We start from the raw sequence: 21,362 nt of genomic DNA, 5'->3' as shown, positions 1-21,362 counted from the left end.
TGACAAGAATGAACAGCAGCGTTGAAAAGAAAAAACCTGCAGGAATTAAATAAACCTGACAAACTACCAGTTGATTTGCGACGGTAACAAGACAGAATAAGGTCTGGAGGCGATCAGATTTTACCAACTGAGCTGTTTCCCTGTATTTTGCCGATCCTCCGGAGGGGTCGCCTTATCGTCAAAATCAACCCCCAAAATGTAAGAATAAACTACAACTGACCCCATAGGTCAACAGGCGGCGCATAAGAAATAAACAAGACGTAGCAACTGCCGAAAAATTAGCAACTATGGGCAAAATGGGCTCTCAAGATAAAATGATGAAGTAATCGTGAGATTAGCGGGGATTAACCGAAAAATAGGTGGAAATCGAAAAGGACCTAAAAAAGGAGACGTCACTGACCTCGTCCACGGCTTTCTTATAGCTCTGAGGATGGAGGGAGGAAGGAAGGATGACAGAAGAGTGAAAATGAAACGTTAGATCGGAGAGGAAGAGTCTGTCCGTTCACCCACATCTTCACTTTCAACCAGGCCCAGACGGGGGGTTTGTCTACATTGTGTGTGTGTGTCTGCGTGTTTGTGTGTCTGCGTGTTTGTGTGTGTGTCTGTGTGTGTGTGTGCTCACCGCGGGCCGGCTGGGTCGCGACACTTCTCTGCCGTCGTCTTTGGTCTCGTGGGAAGGAAGTGCACCTTCAGTCTTAATGGCTGAATTTCCTTCAAACACACACACACACACACACACACACATACACACACACATATATACATCACAGACAGTTACTAAGGAACAGGTATGCTTCTCTATGCTTGTGGGGACCACAGGAAGCTGAAATATTTGGGAATGAAAGAAAAAAATTTGAATTTGGAAACTGAGATATTTCTGTCGCTTGTCACTAACTTCATAAAGTACTTGACGACATCAGCGGAAAGTTAGTTTAGGGATTGAAAGTAATCATAGTAACACATTCATAACATATTTATAAACTAACTATGAGTAAGTGTTTGGAATACAAAGTAGAAATTATTGTTTGAAGACAAGAACAAATTGGTACATTTTGGGCAATACTCTATATTTGTGTGTGTGTGTGTGTGTGTATGTGTGAGTGTGTGTGTGTGTGTGTGTGCACATCAGGGATTGTGCACCTCGCTCGTTGGAGCCTCCCTGGGAGCTGGGGGTGCTGGAGCTGGAGGAGCTGCCGCTGCTCGTCCTCTTGAGGGGTGTCTCCATGGATACGTCGGTCCTCCGCAGGTCGGGGTTGCTACGGTGACACAAGCACAGAGGAGCCTCATTGATGGGGGTTGGGGGAGGTCACGTTGAAATTCCGCTCCGAAAGTCACACCAACGTGTGGGCACGTGTGTGATTACTGCAAACTTGTCTCTGCTTCCATTTGGAAATAGTATAAACAAATAATTGACAGGATGTTTGATGTGTGTGTGTGTGTGTGTGTGTGTGTGTGTGTGTGTGTGTGTGTGTACCTGGCCCTGATCAGGTGCGCCCCAGCCCGGGGTCCCAGGCCCGGACCGTTGCCGGGGGAGTTCTTCCTTACCAAGGCGGGGGAGATGGAGGTCGTCCTCTGAGGAACCTGGGAAATCAAACGTATCCGAGGGTCATGATGCGTTCAAGGAGCAGTCACGCTCACGAGCCACGCCAGCGTCGTCGCGCCGAAAAAAAAAAAAGCAGTGGCTTTAAGCCGTGTCTAAACAGACGGGAAAAATAAAGACGACGATAGGAATTCTGGTGGAAAAAAATAGCAAAACAACCCTAGAGGTTTTTTTTTTTTTTTTTGAGGCGCTCAATTCGGAAAGAATTTCAAATTCCCTGATATCCAACATTTTTTTTCCCTTTTAAAAGCGAAAGAGTTCAAACTTAGTTCGGAAAAATATGACATTTACTTTTCCAACGAGGGAGCAAGATGTCCACGTGCATAAATGTGTGTATGTGTGTGTGTGTATGTGCGCACTTGGCTGGCTGTTTTGTAAAAAAAAATAATCCGGCTGTAAATTATCCGAGCGGCGCCGTTGCGTATAATTTTTAAATTTTTTTTTAAAAGCAAAATGGATGCAAACAGATGTGAATTTGCAGCACTTGATTTAAGGTGCATCCATGTGACAAAAAAACATGCGCTTGATCCCACAGCTGTTAGTCTGGAGGCTACGGAGACAGAGGCTGGAAGGAAACAAGGGAAAGAGCCGTAGTTCCCGCGAACACACACACAAACATGCACATACAAACACACACACACACACACACACACAAATGTACAACACGCAGAACATTTCTCTTCAATTTCTTTAAAAGTAAAATATTGCTTCTTTTCCAAGTTCATCACTTGACCGAATAAATCATAAATGTATATAATTGTTTTCTCTCATTTTTTTTCTTTTTTAAAAATTAATAGTTGTCATGAATTACCAACTGCTAACAGAGGTATGGGAACTAAGCGATAAAATTCAAAATGAAAATACATTTGTTTTACATTTTCATTAATAAAACTTTCACTGAATCTACAAAAACACACCAGAAACCACTGCCAAAGTCCGAGGACACAAACACACACACACACACACACACACACACACACACACACACAGAAGCACATGAACACACAGACCATTTGTCTTTTATATCTATTTCAAGTAAGTTATCGCCTATTTTCTTCTTGCACCAAATGAATATTGCCATTTTCTCTGATTCTTTTCCTTTTTTTCTCTTTTTACAGATAGTCATTAACAATTCCACTGTGCACCTATTCGTGAAACTAGATGAAAAAGTTTTTAATTGAAAATTAATTTATAGCTTTTTTCCAAGTCTAAAATTTTCGATACAATATGGAACTTTCACAAAATTTGTTTACTCATCCTGTTAAAAGTAATATATTGCTTCTTTTCAAAGTAAATTCCGAATTAATTATAGCTCCGCATGAATATTAACGTTTTTTCTGATTTTTTTGATAAACACTACGAATTCCCCAATGCAAACAAAGTCACAAAAGTAGTTGAAAAAGTTCAAATTAAAAAATAAATTTTTGCCTATTTTTTCCAAAAATCTTAAATCTTTGATACAGTTATGGAACTTTCACGGAATATGTCTACTATTTCAATTTAAAGTAAAATATCGCTTCATGTCCAAGTGAAATCCAAGTTTATTATTTCACCATATGAACATTTTAGTTTTTATCATATAATTATTAATATTGTCGCTTCTATGTATTTATTCCTGGACGAAAAGGTTTGAACTGAAAATAAATTTCCCAAATCTAAAATTCTGCATACAAAACCATAACTTTCACAGAATTGGCACGGAAAACACACAGAGGCGCCATGGCGTTCCAAGAAAGCTAGTCACGCAAAGACGCATACACACACGCACACACACACACCAGGTAAATTCTAACTTAATTATTTCACAGAATGAATATTGACGCTTTTTTTTTTTTTTTGCTAATAAACATCATGAATTCTCTGGTGCAAACAAAGTTGCAAACTCAGATGACAAAGTTTAAATTAAAAAAAATATTTTTTGACTACTTTTGAAACAATATAGAATTTTCACTGATTTTTTTTTTTTTTTTTTACTATTCCTATTTAAAATGAAACATTGCTTCTTTTCCAAGTAAAATTAATTTCACCAAATAAATATCGCCATTTTTTTCCACATCTAAAATTCTGCATAAAATTCCACAACCGGAAAAAAAAACCACACACGGAGACACAGCACGGCAGTCCGAGAAAGCCGGACACGCATACACACAAGAGGTTCGGGGCATGCAGAGACCTTCGGGGGCATGTCGTCGTCCTGACGCAGCCAGGAGCTGCGGTCCAGCTTGTCAAGGGGGGGCGCCAGACGGGAGAGGGGCGGGGGAGGAGGGGTGTCGGAGGTGGGGTCGGAGTTCTGCCTGGGCATGGGAGGCCGGGAGGGGGAGGGCGACGCCGTGGAGGACGACACGCCGTGGGGGTCATACAGAGACTGGGAGCCTGACAGGCCGTGACTCTTCACCTGTACCAGGTGGGCCATCTGGACACACACACACACACACACACACACAAGCAGGAAGCAGGCAGGGTGAGGAAAAGGAGGATTTACGTTCACGCGAAGTGACGGGGTTAGTTAGGAATAAAACATGGGTGTGACGGGAGGAGAGGGTGACGGAGGGCGGGAAGGAAACATGCCTCGGGAGGAGATGGAGGTGGAGGAGGGTGTGGGCTCACACACACTGTGGGCTCAGTAATCGGGAGTGTGTTCTCTCCCTCGGTTCCGGCTCGCGACAAACTTGATAAACTTCTGTCGTCCGAGTTTTATTGACGGGCGTGCGACAGCGTTTGATTGACGGCTGTGTGTGTGTGTGTGTGTGTGTGTGTGTGGAGGGGGTACCCTATCGAACGCAAGACTCGATAAATGAGACCTGAGCCATGATGGATCACTTTGACACACACACCTCCTGGAAGGGGTTACGAATTATTATGGGATTTAACCTCTGCCGACATCTGGAGAGGAGTATCAGCGACGATTGATCTGGGATCGATAAAGTCTTGAGTTACAGGGTTTCTGCAGGAATCAGCTAATCTAATTTAATGCTTTTTTAAAACAAATTTAATTCCCATGTCTAACTGCAGATACATTTATTTATAATAACGTCAATCATTTGCATCCGGAATAGATTTTGCACAGTAACAGATCTGTATAAATTACCTTCTGAGTGACAATGGAACTAAAGAAGTGCACGGATTTCACATTGTGTTGGGATTGTAAGCGCGTATTTCGAGACCCATTCAACAGTTTGTTCAGTTGGGTCGCAGGTCCCCACTTCCCTGTGGAAATCACCCCCACGTCCAAATGTTCGAATATAAATGTCATCCTTTTAATGTGTAAAAAAATTCACCAGTTAACTGCTACTTGCATTTTGCCAACTTCTGACCCATGTGCCCATTGTACAAAGTTTTTTTTTTTTTTGCACACGCTACATAATGCCTCAGAACAGTCCCTTATCCATCCACTTTTCTTGAAAATGACACAAATTCTACTCTCCTCCACTCTTTCGCCACGTTCGGTGTTGTAACTTCATGCAGCGCCGGAACAGCGGCCACAAACGGGAAAGCTGTCCTGTCAATCATCACCGATCATCGCACTATTCCGATCAAAATCATGAAATGTTTCTATAGCCTCATCAAAAATAAATAAAGAACATCAACTTAACTTATTTTATTTAAGGCCTCCATTTTTGCAAAATATGTTTAATTATTTAATTGATGACATTTTTTTAATAACCCGCAGAAACCCTGAGTTTACCGTGTCCTCATGCGCACTATTCCCGAAACCCCTCCCCGCATCAATGCATCATCTGTCCGCTAACGTGCTAACGTGCTAACACGCTCCTGTTTAAAAAGGTGGGGGGGGGGGGGGGGAGGGGGTCACGCACCTGAGGCTCCACGGAGCGGTGCATGGGCGGAGTGCGGGCCTGCTGGATGCCCCCGCTGCTGAAGGACTCGGAACGGGGCGGCAGCGAGGGGTCCGAGATCCGGTTGGAGACCTTGTGCTGCAGCGCCGGAGACGTCTGTCTGTTCATCACGAAACGATCCTCCACCTGACACACACACACACATCAGGCCAAAGTCACACAGCCTGCGGCCAGTTGTCCACCGGATGATATAATCTGTCGGTTTACGTGCTGATCTCAATTTTGCTCCCACAAAATAGTCCCCTATGTCATGGGTTCATCGTCCTGGCTACGAGATGTCGATTTCGCAGCAACGCTCTGCTAATTTTACAGACGCTGAACGAGTTTTTCCTCTTACTCAGTGAGGTCGCGGGCTGTTGCACTTTTTAATTATGAGATTATAATCTCCTGGAAAGAAAAGTATGAAAGTGTGAGGAAGGGATTACGATATATGCTCGGCAATGAGGGAGTTGAACTTAAAAACATGTCATTTTTTTCCTCTTTTTGCACTTTTCGGTTGTTTTGCTCACGTATAAAACATTGTTTTATAAAGATATAATAACAACTTATAATGCCGATGCAAATTTCTTAAGCATTCCTTATTTTGCTCGGCTCAGGAGGTAGAGCGGTCGTCTTCGGAACCCAACATTTAAGGATTAATAAAGTATAAATTATAACTATTAGAATAACACAACTGATTATACTACAAGATGATTGTGCGAGTACATTTTTGTTGTTTGATAAATATTTAAGGCATTATGCCGTGTTCCCTGCATCCACGTACAGTGACAAAGGTCTACCGTCTCGCCCTCCTTGGGGATTCCACAGCGTCGACCCAAAAGTCCCAACAGAATCCGCGGGAACGCAGCTGCGTCCCGGGTCACGCCGGTTTCAGGTGTTGCATTCGCTGACCCTGGTGATTTTGTTTCATTTTGTTTTTTTCTTAAATAAAATGCAGCAGAATCCGTGAAAGAAAGGAGCCGCGCTGCTGCAAACGCCTGCTCGTCCGTGACGACAGCGCCATGACAACCGAAGATAACATTTCTCTCCAGACGTTTCTGGAACATTCGGAACATCGTGTCGGCGCGAACACTCCTTCCTCTAGAGCTTCCAGGAAGACTCAGAGGTATTGATCAGGGTAGACCCAGGCTTGTGTGTATGTATGTATGTGCACATGTGTATGTATGTGTGTGTGTGTGTGTGTGTGTGTGTGTGTGTCAATTTCCATGACCGGAGAGGCCCTAGACTGAATATAGCTCTGGCTGCCATACCTGCAGCTGCCACTAGGGGGCGGATCTGGAGCTCTGCCCTAAATGTGTGTAGTGAGGAAGTTTGTGCGTGGGATGGTCATAGTTGAAGTCAAACACGTGCGTGCGTGTGTGTGTGTGTGTGTGTGTGTGTGTGTGTGTGTGTGTGTGTGTGTGTGTCGGTTTGTGCTTAATCCCATATCCCACACTCATGCCAGTAATGCTGATGCTGTGAGTTACCAAGGAGGAAAAGAAAGTCAAACGTGTTGTCATAGCGAGAGAAATGCCCCCCTCCAGAAAAAGCCCCCAGAATACAGACGAATCTATTTATAAGTGCAGAGAAATGTTTGTTAGTATGGATCCGTGCAGAGGCAGCCTGCGAGAGGAAAGAGCGTTAGCGTGAGAATTTCTTATTTTTGAGGCTGTTAGCACATGATGTTGATCCCGCTCCAGATCGGGTACCGACATCAAAAAACCTTCTAGAGAAAACAAACGATTAAACACCCAAATATTCCATTGGACTTGGAGTAAAACTCTGCTAATTATTACATACAAGAAATCATTCAGATTAGATAACTATTTTTTTTTTTTTTCCAGTGGCAATTCATTTTTTTTTTTTTATCTTTATGTGCCTCAGCCACAAATTAATGATCTCACAAACGGATCACCGTGTAGAAGAATGAAGATGATCGGGTTTTTTATGGTTACTTCTGGAAAAAAAATAAATGAATGAATATATAAATCATAACCGTTAACCGACACAAGAAAGTATTTTAGATGACTTTCGTATTTGTGAGGTTTCCGGTTTTAATTTGAAATTTTAATTTGGGGTTAGGCGGAAGAAGGAAACCGGTTTGCACGGCGAGGCCATTCAGCAACCTTCGAGGACGGGAGAGAAAAGAGGAGTTAGAGGAAGAAGAGGAGTTAGGTGAAGAGGTTGCAGGGTTCCAGGGTTAAAGAGGTGAAAGGTCGTCCTCAGCGAGTCCGCCGCCGGCGTTCTGACTGACCCGTCGGCCGGGGCTTCGGCCCCGGGAATCGGGGCTCCGGTTCCGCGTCACCGGCTGGGGGCCGCCCTGCGAATCGGGCATGCAGGTGACCCGGATCCGCGGCACGTGGAGGTAATCCCTGGACGGGCTGACGTGCGCGGGGTAGGAGGGCGGGCGGCGTCGCTGGGGTTTGTAACCCGGGAGCAGGAGCAGGTTCTCCAGGTGGGTCTCCCGCGGCTGCCTAAAGGAGTGGTATTTCTTGGGGGGGACTCGGGGGGAGTTGCTCTGCGCTCGCCGCATCACCTGGGGAGCAAGGCGGGGTTTTTCACAAGATGGCTTGGATGCCAAACCAATAGCCTGGATAACCTTCAGGGCGCAATGCTGTTTTTAGCAACTAATTAGCTTCTAATAATAACCCGCTACGTGTTATAAATGAATAAATGAATTCCACACTGTACGCCGCTCATTAAGCTGCTATTATTGTGTAATACATCAGCTGGTGTTTATTGCACAGTTATTACATGAGTGCCACGTGTCACCTGGATGAGCTGGCAAAATGGGAAATTGTGTTATTTCGGAAGTGATTACGGACGGGGTCTTCGTCAGGAGACACCTGGACGGTGGAAAGAATGCGCGGAAATGTTGAACAGCCCACACACACGCACATACGTACACACAAACGCGCGTACACACACACACTCCTGAGTGGGGGGAGTCTGATGAGGACCAGCTCAGGTGTGTGTGGCTCTTTGTGTCCAGGTGGATTCTTGCTCCCCTGTCTTTGTTTGCCGAACATCAACCAGACTGTTTGCACACACACACACACACACATACATAAACACACACACACAGTTAGCTGTTAGCGCAGCTGCTTTCAAAGGTGTTTCACTTCCCCTGTGATTAAAATAAACCAAAAAAATGACACACACACGTACAAAAAAAAGAAACCTCTCATATTACCGTACCCTCTCGTAAACTTCAGGGACTATTTCGAAGCGACTGTGTTTTTTTACGGCTCATAAACCCCATCCTCTAAATTCCTACGAGCCTGAATGCACCCTGAGACGCAGCGGCTTGCAGATTACTTCTCGCTCTGATTACTCCCACATGCGTTTACATCTTTTCAGACTGATTCCGAAAAGTATAGATACAAAAGTAACTTCTGACGTAAATAGAGTATTTTTTCCCGTTTTTTTTTGCGTCCCAAAAACAAAAATAAATCTACCAATCCATATAATATACTGCTATATAATATACTACTATACTATAGTAGTGGTAATGGTACTATAGTGGTACTATATGCCAGTATACTACCCCCTTTGCATCCTGTGTTAGTAAAATGAGCCAAAATCTTGGTATTTAAGATAAAGTGTTGAAATATTGTCGATATCTGCTTGTGTGTTTGTCCCGCAGGCTACCTCTTTAGCCCAGGCGGGCTTGTCGTTGTTGCCGGGCGCCTGGTCCTTGTAGTGGTACAGTTGTTTCTTGTCCTGCGGCGGCCGCGGCGCATCCTGCTGCTGCTGCTGCTGCAAGGACACCAGGTACGCCCGCTCCTGCTGCAGCTGCCTCTGTAGCCGCTCCGCCTGCCGCTGCTCCTCGATCTGCTTCCTCTTGTACTCCTGCGGAGGACGGAGAAATTGAATGTTTTAAATGATTAAATAAAAAAAAGTCATCACGGCCATCAAAATTCAACCATTCGAGTAATCGTTGATGAAGATCTAAATGTACTTCCGAATATTTTCATATTTCACAATTGTCACCTTATGTATGAGTATGTGTGTGTGTATGTGTGTGTGTGTGTGTGTGTGTGTGTGTGTGTGTGTGCGTGCAAATTTATGATATTTATATATACATCTATATATATATATATCTATATATATACATTTATAATATAATGCAACATAGAACAGTAGATCACCTACTATTTCCAGTTTTCCCATTTCCTTTTTTTTTTTAAATGATTAAATAAATACCCAAATCACATAAACGGAATATGATGAATAAATCATTTCTCAAAAGGATTTGAGCTATTTAACGCAGCCTCTTATGTCTCACGTGCTAATTTTTGCCGTCCAAGTCGGGCTTTTTCACATTGATAACTCTATCATCAGTATCGTATCATTTGTACTCAAAGGTTGACTTATATTACGTGATGCCCTGTTGTAGTACTGATTTGTACTCGAGTGCAGTACTTGAGTGAATGTACTTCATTAGACGGCGTTGGCAGGTTCCGCCTGCCGCCTGAGTGACAGCCGTCCGCCGCCGTCTTCGATTTCGTGTTCCTGCGTGTTTCACAGCGAGCTGATCTCGGACTCCTTCCCCGGTTCAGTATTGACCGCGCTCCTCGAGTCGCCTGGTTCTCCGCACCATCGCCATGGTAACCAACCTCTGGGCTGCACACTGATGGTGCGTCGCGTTTCCCGCCCTCGCCTCAAACTGTCGCTGTCGTTTGATTCTTTTTTTTTTTTTTTTTTTACTTTCTTTGCTGTAATATGTGTTGTTTAGCAGGTGTCTTTTAGGATACATCTTTTAAAGGCGGAGTTTGCATTCAGGTGGCAAACTCATCCGCCTAGTGGCCGGAGACGGAACTGTAGGTGGGCATTCATGGAACTGTCTTCACTAATTCGCAAAAAAGGTGCAGTAAACAAACTGTCTGACATTTATCGCCGTTGTAATTTTACAAACACCAACGAAAGCAGAAAATGACCAAAAGCAGCGTTGCTTGTGTCCGAGATGACAAATTGAGCTGTTAACAGCGATTTATTAGGAGATAAGTGAAATCATTACCAGCAAACAAGCCGTATTCATATGAATATGCATTTATCGTGCGCCGAGCACGCTCGGTGCATCAACAACGCAGCAGAAGCGCCGGCTGTTAGCGGGACCTACGATGTTCATCTCTGGAGAAACCAACAGATGGGACGGTCGTCTGGTTTCCTGCCAAATGCTGCGGTGTACGACAAACTCGCCTTCTCTGGTAATTCTGCACAATGGCGTTCGTATCAGGGGTAAATTTTATTAAAACCCGCTGGCTGAAGATACATTTCCACATGACACAAACCCTCCAGAGATCCTTGCAATGCGAGGTTCAAACTTTTTTTGCCTCGTGAGCGTACGTGACCGCGTTGAATCACGCGCATCCCTCAAATGAAGCATCGAAGTTGGAGGGCTCACATTGCAAGAGCTGTTTTGTGTTTTGCAGTCTCCGTGAATAATTTAGGGAGTCCTTGAACGTTTCCTGTGGAGAGCTTTCCACTAGCTGTAAAACACCACCATCCGTGGCCAGTAGGGGGTCCATTGAGCTCCCCGAGTCAGATGTGATTACTAGCCACCAACTTGCCGGTGAGTCCGTGTGAAAATCTTTTTTTTTTTTTTTTTCGTCGGTTGCTCTCATGTGTGTTGTTACCAGCAGTAACGCCTGCTCCTGCAAGAGCTGCTGCTGCAGGATCTCCAGCTGCCTCTGCTCCTCCTCCAGCTGCCTACGGATGTACTCCTAACCAATCGGCGGCCGATCACACACCGGGCGGCCGGGGCAACGCCACCAGAGGGGAAGGAGAGAAAGACGGACGTTGAAGAGAGAAAAAGAGAGGGAGAGAGAGAGAGGAAGAAGAACAAAGTAGGGATTCACTCAGAAACAGGAAAGGAGTGGGCTGCAGGGTGAGATTAGTGAAGTTATTACATGCTTATTACCGGAGAAATAAAGCCAGAGCTCAGGTAGAGAGGTAGAAAATATAAATTGGAAAAGTAGAATGAAACGATAGAAATGGTTCCCTTTTAGTAAAGCTGCTGGAATCCCGCCCCCTCCAGCATATACCTCCCTAAAGCCACATGCATCTATTCTTTATAATTGTATAATTGCGACCATAAAAAAAAATGAAATAACTTTTTTTGTGAGGGTTCCAAAAAAATCCGGGGATTTCTTGAGACAATCCGAAAAGAAAAGATTTTTCCAAAAAAGGCTACTTTTCTCTGCCGACTGGTGCCACAAGACGAACGCTTATAAAGTGGCTGAGGGTCGAAGATGTGAGTTTTAAGAAACTAGGAAACTCCGTCCACGCCTGTTGTCTAGGTGTGATCCTACCTGCTCCCTCTCTGCGTGCCTCCTCTCTTCCTCACGCCGAATCTGCTCCATCTCCTCGTACCTCCTCCTCTGTTCCCGCTCCTGCTGCTTCCTCAGCTCTCGCTCCCGACGCTGTTGCTGTGAATTTCAAAAACAAACAGCGCACGTGTCATTCACCTGTCCCGTGAGTAATTCCTTCACGAGGCGCCATATTTCTACATTTTAATGAAAGCACCTCCTCCAGGCGCCTCCTCTGCTCCTTCTGCTCCTCGATACGTTTCTGCCTCTCCGCCAATAGTTGGCGCTTGTGCTCCTCGTTCTGCTGCTGCTCGAGCTGCTGGCGCCGGATCAGCTCTGAACGCTCCTTATTGGCCAGCTGGAGACGCAGGAAGTCCCGCCTCAACGTGGACTCGCCGGGGATGTTGATGACGGAACTGGACAAAGATCAGAGTTTGGGGCAAAGAGGTCATCTGCAAGTTTTTCGAGCTGCAGCGTCGGCAGCCGCGTTCCTACCTGGGCTCGCCGATGTCCCTTTCCTCATCCTCTTCCTCGCTCCCGCTGTACTCGTACTCCGTCTCATCTGGACAAAAACAAAGTTTTGCAGCTTCCTGGGTGTCTGAGCAGCATGGAGCTCAGCCTGAATTTGTAGTATCTGGAGGAGGACTCCGTTCTGGTTTGTCAGCAAGTGTTTGTTGTTTTTTTCGCATTTGTGCGTTGTATTTGCAGCCATGTGCGGCGGTTTGCAGCCGCATGCAGCTGTAAACAAGTGTCTGCAGCTGCATGCAGCTGCGTGTGTGTGTGTGTGTGTCAACTTGAATGCAGCCACCTGTGAGCATTAACAGCTACATAAGAATCCCCGCATCTGCATTTGAGTGTTTGCAGCAGTTGCAGCTGGATGTATCTGCATGCAGCTTATGTGTGTTATTACAGCTGTTGCAACTGTGTCTATTAGCAGCTGTACGCTAGTATTAGCAGCTGTGCGCAGCTCCATTAGGCTGTCTGCGATTGTTTGCAGCTATATGCAGCTGTCTGCAGCCATATATGGTGTTTACAGCAGTTGAAGCCATGTGTATTAGCAGCTGCATTTAGCTTACACAAGTTATTACACCTGTTACAGATGTGTGTATTAGCAGCTGCATGCTAGTATTAGCAGCTGCGTGCAGCTCCATTAAGCTGTCTGTGACTTTTTTTTTTGTTGTACTCAGCCGTCTTTGAATGTTTGCGTCTGTCTGTGAAAGTGTGTGCAGCTGTACGCAGCTCATGTATGCAGCCGTAAGCCAGTGTTTACATTGCATATGCATTGGGAGTGTTTGCAGCTGTTTATGAGAGTGTGCAGCCGTGTGTGTGTTTGCAGCTGTGCGCAGCCGTCTGCGTATGCTCACAGCTGCATGCAGCCGTCTGCAAGGATATGCAGCTGAGTGCAAGCGTTGACAGCCGTGGATGTTTGCAGCTGCATGTAGCCGTCTCTGAGTACTCACAGCTGTATGCTAGTATTTGTCTATGTTATTACCCAATGTCCTCCGGGATCAATAATGTATTTCTAATTCGAATTTTGCATGTTAGCAGCTGCATGGGAAAGTTTACAGCTGTATGGGAGTGTTTGCAGCAAAACGCAGCGATTTTGGGCATGCGGGTAAAGTGAGTCGGCACGGCGGCGGCGGCGGCGGCGGCGGCCTCACCCCTCTCGCCCCTCCTCTTCTTGGTGCGGTCGATATGGTCCTTCAGTTGGATGCGGACCTGCCGCTCGTTGGGGAGCTCCCTGATGAAGGGGTGCTTGAGAAGCTGCTCCGTGCTCGGCCGCTGGCTGTGACTCTTCACCAGGCAGCTCTCGATGAAGGACTGGAACTTCTTCGACCTGCACGTGAAAACAGTTACAGTTCGTACCGTGGGGGAATTTAGGTGTATGACAGTAGGACCTTCTTGTTTTTTTTTTTTGTAAACTGAAACCTTAGAACCCTAGAGTTTGTTCCCCTTCATGTAGAAACGCTTTTTTTTTTGTCCTTCGCGGATGACAATTTGCAAAAAATTGAGTGCTCGTTCGATTACCGATCAACTGTTATACTTGTTTGTGGTTTTAAATCAACCTAAAAGTCTCTCTTGGTTGCCATGGCGCCGAAGAAAGAGAGGTAATACTGTGTGAGTCAGTGATAGTAATACTTGTATTAGTGGTAAAAGGCATGATGGCGGTAGTGGCAGTCACTTTAATATCGAAACCATGAAAAACTGACGCCAGTTGTTTTTTTCTATAAACACTAATTTACAAATATAAGTACAGAAAACCGAAACAGCGAAGTACAACACTGCAGTAAATTACACATCGAGAGGATGTTGTGATTCCAGGGTTGTGATTATAAGGGGGGGGGGGTGATCTGAGATTATGAGAAGGAATCGAAAAACAATGTGTGGTTTTATTTGTGTGTCTGGTCACATATGAGTCATCTCTTGGGAAAAATTATGAAATAAATGCATTTTTGGGGTCAATTTTGTCAGACGGCCATCATTATTGGCCCTGCTTCCTGAGGTCCTGGTTAAGGTGGGGTTTAGGGTATTTGAGTCTGAGTTAAGGTTGAAGTTTTGGCGCCTCCTGGTCAGGGTTTCCATGCGGGTTAGACTGACCTTGGTGACCAGATGTCAGTGTGATGTGGGACCTGTGGAGCCGCATCCAGATAATGCAGCATGACTCACCACTTCTTGGACTTGAGCCTGGGGCAGGATTTCTTGGGATGAGGAAGAGCGCTCTCATAGGATGCATGTCACACAGAGCTGTGGGGGGGAAAGAAGAAGAGAAGAGAAGAGAAGAGAAGAGAAGAGAAGAGAAGAGAAGAGAAGAGAAGAGAAGAGAAGGGAAGGGAAGGGAAGAGAAGAGAAGAGAAGAGAAGAGAAGAGAAGAGAAGAGAAGAGAAGAGAAGAGAAGAGAAGAGAAGAGAAGAGAAGAGAAGAGAAGAGAAGAGAAGAGAAGAGAAGAGAAGAGAAGGGAAGGGAAGGGAAGGGAAGGGAAGGGAAGGGAAGGAAAGGAAAGGAAAGGAAAGGAAAGGAAAGGAAAGGAAAGGAAAGGAAAGGAAAGGAAAGGAAAGGAAAGGAAAGGAAAGTGGAGAGATGAAGATGGAAAAGAAGAAATGGAAGAAAAGAATGGCAAGGATAGGAGAGGAAAAGTTAAGAAAGGAAAGGAAAGGAAAGGAAAGGAAAGGAAAGGAAAGAAAGGAAAGGAAAGGAAAGGAAAGGAAAGGAAAGGAAAGGAAAGGAAAGGAAAGGAAAGGAAAGGAAAGGAAAGGAAAGGAGGAAGAGCAGAAGAAAAACAAACATGGAGTTAGTGGAGTGTAGCTGAGCTGTGCTGCCCGTCCGGGGAAAGTGGTTAAATCAGTCGGATGTTTCACACTTACGTGGCGCTCCCTCCGCCATCTCGATGGCTGTGATGCCCAGCGACCACAGATCACTCTGAGGAGAGAGGGAGGGATGGAGAGAAAACTTTCACATCCTTAACACATCATGTTTTTTGGGAGACGGCCGGCCGGTCGACGTACTTGTTAAGTGATAAAAATACAACGCGAGCGGGATCCATCTGTCCCTGCTGCTGCTCCAGACATTTCTCCGGTCGGCCCCGGGTGCAGGAAACCGGCGTCTTTTTAAGATGCCGGCAATTTCGCCGGGCGAAATTAGCCATTCTCGACACGTAAAGCCCCCGAGGAGTCCGAGTTAATGGCATCTTAACGGGGTAGTGCTCATCCTCCTCCGGTTCGCCGCGGGGGGTTTTCGTCCTGCCCCCATTACCGCGCATCCTTCACGCCACTCACGACTCTTCCTCCGCCACTTCCCCCCTGCCGTTTTTGCCGCGCGCTACCGTTCGCGGTTTCATGCTCAGGGCCTTGTGAGGTTACTTCAGAAGTGCTACTTTCCGATTTTTTCTAACCATTTTTAAACAAAGAGGATGATCAGTATGACAGACGTGCAGCGGTTGCAGAGATTAGCTCTTCTGGACGCGTCCCTGGTCTGATTAGGAATATTCTGGTTTCCTCTCAGAGTCCAAAAACATGCAGTAGGTTCATTGGAGACCCTAAAATGAATGATTGTATGTCGCTACATTACTTTTGAACAGTGGTGGCTATTGACCAAATTATCAGGTGGGGGGGGCAACTTTGGCAACTCAGGTGACCCATTAAATTGGTAAATTAACAGGTGACTAGACAACTGTCTGGGTGGCAAGATAAAACACAAAGATGTTCCCCCTAGCAAGATCAGCCACAAGGAAGTTACATCTAGGTACATCACTAGTAGTCCCTTGTTTATCGCAGGGGTGACGTTCTAGAACCACCCGCGAAAATACATGTAGTAGCGACCATATTTTTATTTTACGATTTATTTATATCTCAAAGCTTTAAAACCTTTCCCGTACTCCTACGAACACTTCCTATATAATTCACACAAACACAACACTGCAGAGTAACACTACGAGTAGCACTCGCTGAGCTAATCGGAGCCCAGGATACAGAACACCATGCTCTGGTTGGTTGCCACCTGAGAAAATTATTATTTCGGCATAAAAGTCATTGAAATAATAAATCTAAAAAAATACATTTATACCACATATAAAATCACGCCAAAAGGTGAACAGCGATATGGCAAGGGACTATGATAGATAGAAGTGATGCTTTTCCTTATGTTATGTAATGACTGGGAATCCAGTCTTATAGCGGTCGTAGATCAGTCTTTCCCTAGTTGTTGAATTATGAAAATATCAAACGTGCTTGTTTCTTAGCGGTGACATAACACGATCAACAACCAATAGATGAGTTCCAGCTCATTTAGCAAAAGCGGAAAAAGGAAACCCAGAAGACAAACAATCGGCGAGGCAGTATCGGCGGCAGAGACGGTATTTCTTTGCGGTGTGGACGAACGGCAACAGCGAAGGACATCCCGATCACTATGGACCGCACAGAAAGACCTTATACGATGTCAAGCTCGTACGATGTCGACTCTCAGGTTGTATGACACCAACCCCGTCCCTCGCACCATGACAGCTGGGATAGGATCCAATGTGCAGGAGTAGTTAATAAACTACTAAACTCATGAACAAATGTCTATGAATATGAAGCTGTGGAGAAGAGGGAAGCTAACGGAAGGAGGGCTGCTTTTCCTTTCAGGCTTGTGACTCCATTTTCATTGCAAAATCCTGACTCACTTCCTGTAATTGCATCTCCTTCAATAAGAAGGTTGCGATAAATTCACCATGTTGCCCCCCCCCACCCCGCCATACACACTCACACAAACATTTCTGCATCGATTATTTAAGTTATCAAACCCCGGGTGTGCAAAGACTTTCCATTATGCTGTGCCCCTTTCAGAGTAGCCACCAGACTACCACCTGATTGCCGCTCGGAGCACCGCAGTTAAAAAACCTCAACATCCCATAATAGAAGTACTATGCACGCCATGCTGGAGGACACAGACGGTTTCTATGTCCAGCGGCGTCATCAGGGAGGGTAGAGGAACCGCCACCTCGTGGTATTAAGTCATTACATTAATGGAGGTGTTGTTCAAGATAACGGTCAAAAGAGTTCTTCGGTTTGGTGTTTACGACGTTTATAACGATGTTTACGTCACGAGACCGCCTGAAAACGACGGCGGCGGCTTCCTGGAAGGGCCTACCTTGAAATCATAGGTGGCGTCTGGGTTCTCGTCGCAGGCTATGACCTCCGGGGCCATCCAGTAGGGCGTTCCGATAAACGTGTTCCTCCGTCCCACTGTCCGATCCAGCTGGGCGCTCACGCCAAAGTCCACTATATGCACACACACACACACACACACACACACACACACACACACACACACACATACACACACAGAAGTTAGCATACTTGAGTGTGCGGGGTTTGAGATGCTGTCTTGCTACTGTGTCAACAGTCCCGGGGTATTATCGTGTTTACTGTAACGCAACACATCAAATGGGCTGAATTTACTTTCGGTGATACAGGTGTTGAGAACAGGCGGCGAAAAAATTGACCTTGATAATAGAGTTTATGAAAAAGTCTATGAAAAATCTACACGGTAAAAGGAAGACGCTGTAGCTTGGCGTGCTCATCAGCCCCCCTCTGACGCCGGAGAGACACCGCGAAGGCCTGCAGAGTCGGAGAGGAGTGCAGAGATGCGGCTGAATTCTGGAGGGGGGAAGGGAATGAAATTTCAAATGCCGCAAAATGTGCTCTCGCACACCCGAGCGTGGTGGCAGTAAAAACGTCGCGGTGGAACCGAAGGACCGGGTTGACGGATAAATCCGAAACATAAATCAACGCCAGTGAGAAAAAACAGCCATGGATAGGAGTATAATTATGGTGAGTCGTAACCCGTGGAGTCCGGGGAGGCCGTTTCCACAACGCGCTCGAGGGAATGACCTCCTCTTCCTCGTTCCACATGAATACCATCAGAGATTGGGGTGGGGGGGTGGTGACATGTTCTGAGGTATGTATGCGGCAAACAGATAAGTTCTGCAGTAGTTAGGAGATGGAGATGAAAGTGTTTTTGGACTTCTCGGTTTCTCCGCGAGTCTGCGATCTGTTCTGAGCTTTGATTCTCTCACCAAGTTTGACCTCGGCGTTCTCCGTCAGCAGCACGTTCTGGCCCTTGATGTCCCGATGGATGACCTTGTGCTGGTGGAGGTGGGTGAGACCCTGGAGACAGGTTCAAATAAGAATGAAACAAGTACAAAATTCCAAGATTTTAAGTTGAAGGCGTCCCACAGGGCGCAATATTAGGGCCTGTTAGAGTTCTTTTTCTCTTCAGGAAAAAGTGCTACTCACCCTCAGGATCTCCCTGCAGACGTAGGCGATCCATTCTTCCTTCAAAGAGTTCCCTTTGGTGTTCTTGATGAGATCCGTGACTGATCCGGCCCCGCAGAACTCCATCACCAGCTGCGCGACACGACCATTAGCATAGCAATCACAAATCCGGTCTCCTTTACAAATTAGCTCCCGATGGACCGATCAGCTTGTCTCACATCTTTCGTTTAGCTCCCGAAAAGCGTGTTTGTAAAAGCCGATCCATCAGCAAATATTAGCTAATTGTAAGTTTCCGGCTGTGTTTTGCAAGAAACCAAACAAGTCAATTCAAGTATCTGTACTAGTTTTCGGGAAAACCAAAATCGTGACAGTGAGGCTTGTCTTGGCAAAGGCGGACGCTACGTTTTCTTACACTCTGCTCGATTTCAGCTTAACGACTCAGCCGGTCCAAAATGTGAAGTTCTCACTTGGCTACACCTTTATTCATTAATTTACTGAGGCATGACATGAAAATAAAATGAGCTAAAAACATAAATAATGAGCCAGAGGTGACTGAGGAATGAGGAAGCGAATACAGCCGAACCTTGGCTTAATGATCATTTTCTTGGTCTTTGACTGCGATTCCATATTTTTAAAACCACCTAAATCCCACTGATCTGTTTTCCAGCCCCAAAAACATATTGTACTCTTTTGAAACTTTTTCAGGGGCTTATTTGTGGCAAAAAAACAAAAGAACAGGAAGGAATTAAGGATAGCCTTGATTATTACTGATTTTCTGATGTTCTTTGTTTTCTTGCCAGCACTTGTACTTGCCGTTTCCTTCACTAAATCAGCAAAAGTAAAACCTTCTCGCATATGAGACTCACTAATACTATTTCCTACAAGCTGTCTGTTATCAACCCAAACTAACCATCACTTTTCTACTTCTTCTAAAACAGGGGTGGGCAAACTACGGCCCGCGGGCCACATCCGGCCCGTTGGTCTTTTTAATCCGGCCGGCCAAAGATTGGTACAGAATTCATACTTGATGTGAATGATTGGATCAATGAATGTGGGAGCTCAAACAGGAGATTATTTCATTTTTGGAGCTACTTGAGAACACTTGACTATTCCTGAGCTGAATGACACAGATTGGCTTTGTGATTTAGCCTTTACTCTGGACATACTGACACACATGAATGAGTTGGACGTGAAGCTTATAAGGGAAAAAACGGTTTGTGCATGAAATGCAAGCGAACGTCCGAGCCTTCAAAACCAAGCTGATTTTATTTTCAAAGCAAATGTCAGACAAGTCTGATATGTACAGTTAACAAATGCGTTCTTATTTTTATAGGTATTGTATCTTGTGCTGACCCGGCCCGTCTGTCAAATTTTAAAAGACAATGAGCCAAAACTTTTGCCCACCTCTATTCTAAAACTTGAGACCATTGCTTTGTTAATATAGTCACCTTTTTAGCCCCATCAGCCATCTTTGGTGCATCTTAGTATCTCAGTATTGTACAGACGGTGGACGTAGCCATGTCATAGTGCTTAGCGAGATCAGTAACACAAACACCATGCTAACGTTTAGCTATTATTTCCATTTCAGATCAAAATGTAATTCTTAACTTCTTCTTCACACCACGAACACGAGCACATAACTTTTTTGGGAACCATACTGAGGGCTAACTTACTGAAAAAATAAAAGAGGATAATGATAAAATCTGTTAAGAATGCAGATTATCACGCTTATTCGTAGCTTTGTTCAAAAATTTGATCGCAAATACTGCACACAGGCCAATTCCTTCATGATTAGGGGCGGTTATAAGCTGAGGTTGGGGTGTAAAGTAAAACTGCTTAGGTATAATTGTAACTTTAAACTACTGATAATCCTTCCCACAGTTCAAATAGTTATCTTTTTATTTCAGATCTGACAGCTTTTATTTTTTTATATCAAATAAATAAATGCCCCGTGCGGATATTAAGCAACATGATTGATTATTCCCATCTGTCAGGAGGTTCTGGAGCAGGAAGGGGGATGTTTTTATCTAAATATAATGCATTTATATTTAACATATAGAGCACGTGTTCATACCCAGAGCTGGTCGTCCATCCCAGGAGGGTTTTTCTTGATGAAGGCTCCATAGTAGGTTGCGATATTCCTGTGGTGGCTGTACTTCTTCAGCATGTTGATCTCAGCTTTAATCTCCTCTTCCTCATCCTGAGGACGCACACACACACACACACACACACACACACACAAACACACACACACACACAAACACACACACACGCAAAAGCACAGCACTAACAGTAAACAACGTGTGCTAGTGGCAACACACACAGTGTCTGTGTGTGTGTGTGTGTGTGTGTATGTGTGTGTGTGTGTGTGTGTGTGTGTGTGTGTGTGTGTGTGTGTGCGTTACTTACTCCTGTGACGTCCATGACCTTGATAGCAGCAAGCTGCCCGGTTTTAACATGGCGACCCTGAAACGCAGCAAGGAAGGATTGAGATGATTAGGATCTTAAATAACAGTTGGGTAAACAATTATAATTATCTTTTCTGATTCGATCTTCATCTTTATCATCATCGCCATTGAAGGTGTTGTTAATCATGTTCTGTCAAAATCAACCCTAGGAAAGTGTTCATGTGCTTCACCCTCAAACCTGCGACCACCATGTTTAATTACACACACACACACACACACACACCTGTCAACGTCAGCCTATACCATAACAATAAATGTAAATGTCTGTAAACCAAATAATAACAGAATTCTACGGAAAAGACGTTCCTGAATATTCAGCCAGTCGCAGACTTTTGGGAGAGGGGTGGGCGGGTGGGTGTTGCTGTACTCGGCGCCTGGCGTTTGATTTCATTTGTTTG

General features: G+C 45.1%; 1 protein-coding gene across 1 annotated transcript in view; it reads right to left on the bottom strand.

Annotated features, from left to right (window-relative positions):
* tnikb (TRAF2 and NCK interacting kinase b) overlaps positions 1-21,362 on the bottom strand; it is a 58,752-nt gene that overhangs the window by 20,496 nt on the left and 16,894 nt on the right. The window contains 20 exon segments of the mRNA XM_086150747.1: positions 623-711; positions 1,141-1,256; positions 1,475-1,581; positions 3,774-4,013; positions 5,416-5,580; positions 7,688-7,969; positions 9,085-9,285; positions 11,073-11,159; positions 11,748-11,864; positions 11,962-12,160; positions 12,240-12,306; positions 13,406-13,581; positions 14,412-14,436; positions 14,439-14,489; positions 15,107-15,161; positions 17,370-17,500; positions 18,298-18,388; positions 18,518-18,628; positions 20,571-20,696; positions 20,906-20,962. Coding sequence (XP_086006873.1) covers positions 623-711; positions 1,141-1,256; positions 1,475-1,581; positions 3,774-4,013; positions 5,416-5,580; positions 7,688-7,969; positions 9,085-9,285; positions 11,073-11,159; positions 11,748-11,864; positions 11,962-12,160; positions 12,240-12,306; positions 13,406-13,581; positions 14,412-14,436; positions 14,439-14,489; positions 15,107-15,161; positions 17,370-17,500; positions 18,298-18,388; positions 18,518-18,628; positions 20,571-20,696; positions 20,906-20,962 — 2,493 coding nt within the window.

The sequence above is a fragment of the Fistularia commersonii genome, chromosome 8, assembly GCF_037954325.1.
Source record: "Fistularia commersonii isolate RoL2024-O1a breed Wild chromosome 8, RoL_Fcom_v1.0, whole genome shotgun sequence".
NCBI classification, from domain to species: domain Eukaryota; kingdom Metazoa; phylum Chordata; class Actinopteri; order Syngnathiformes; family Fistulariidae; genus Fistularia; species Fistularia commersonii.
This window is presented reverse-complemented; position numbering and strand designations above follow the sequence as displayed.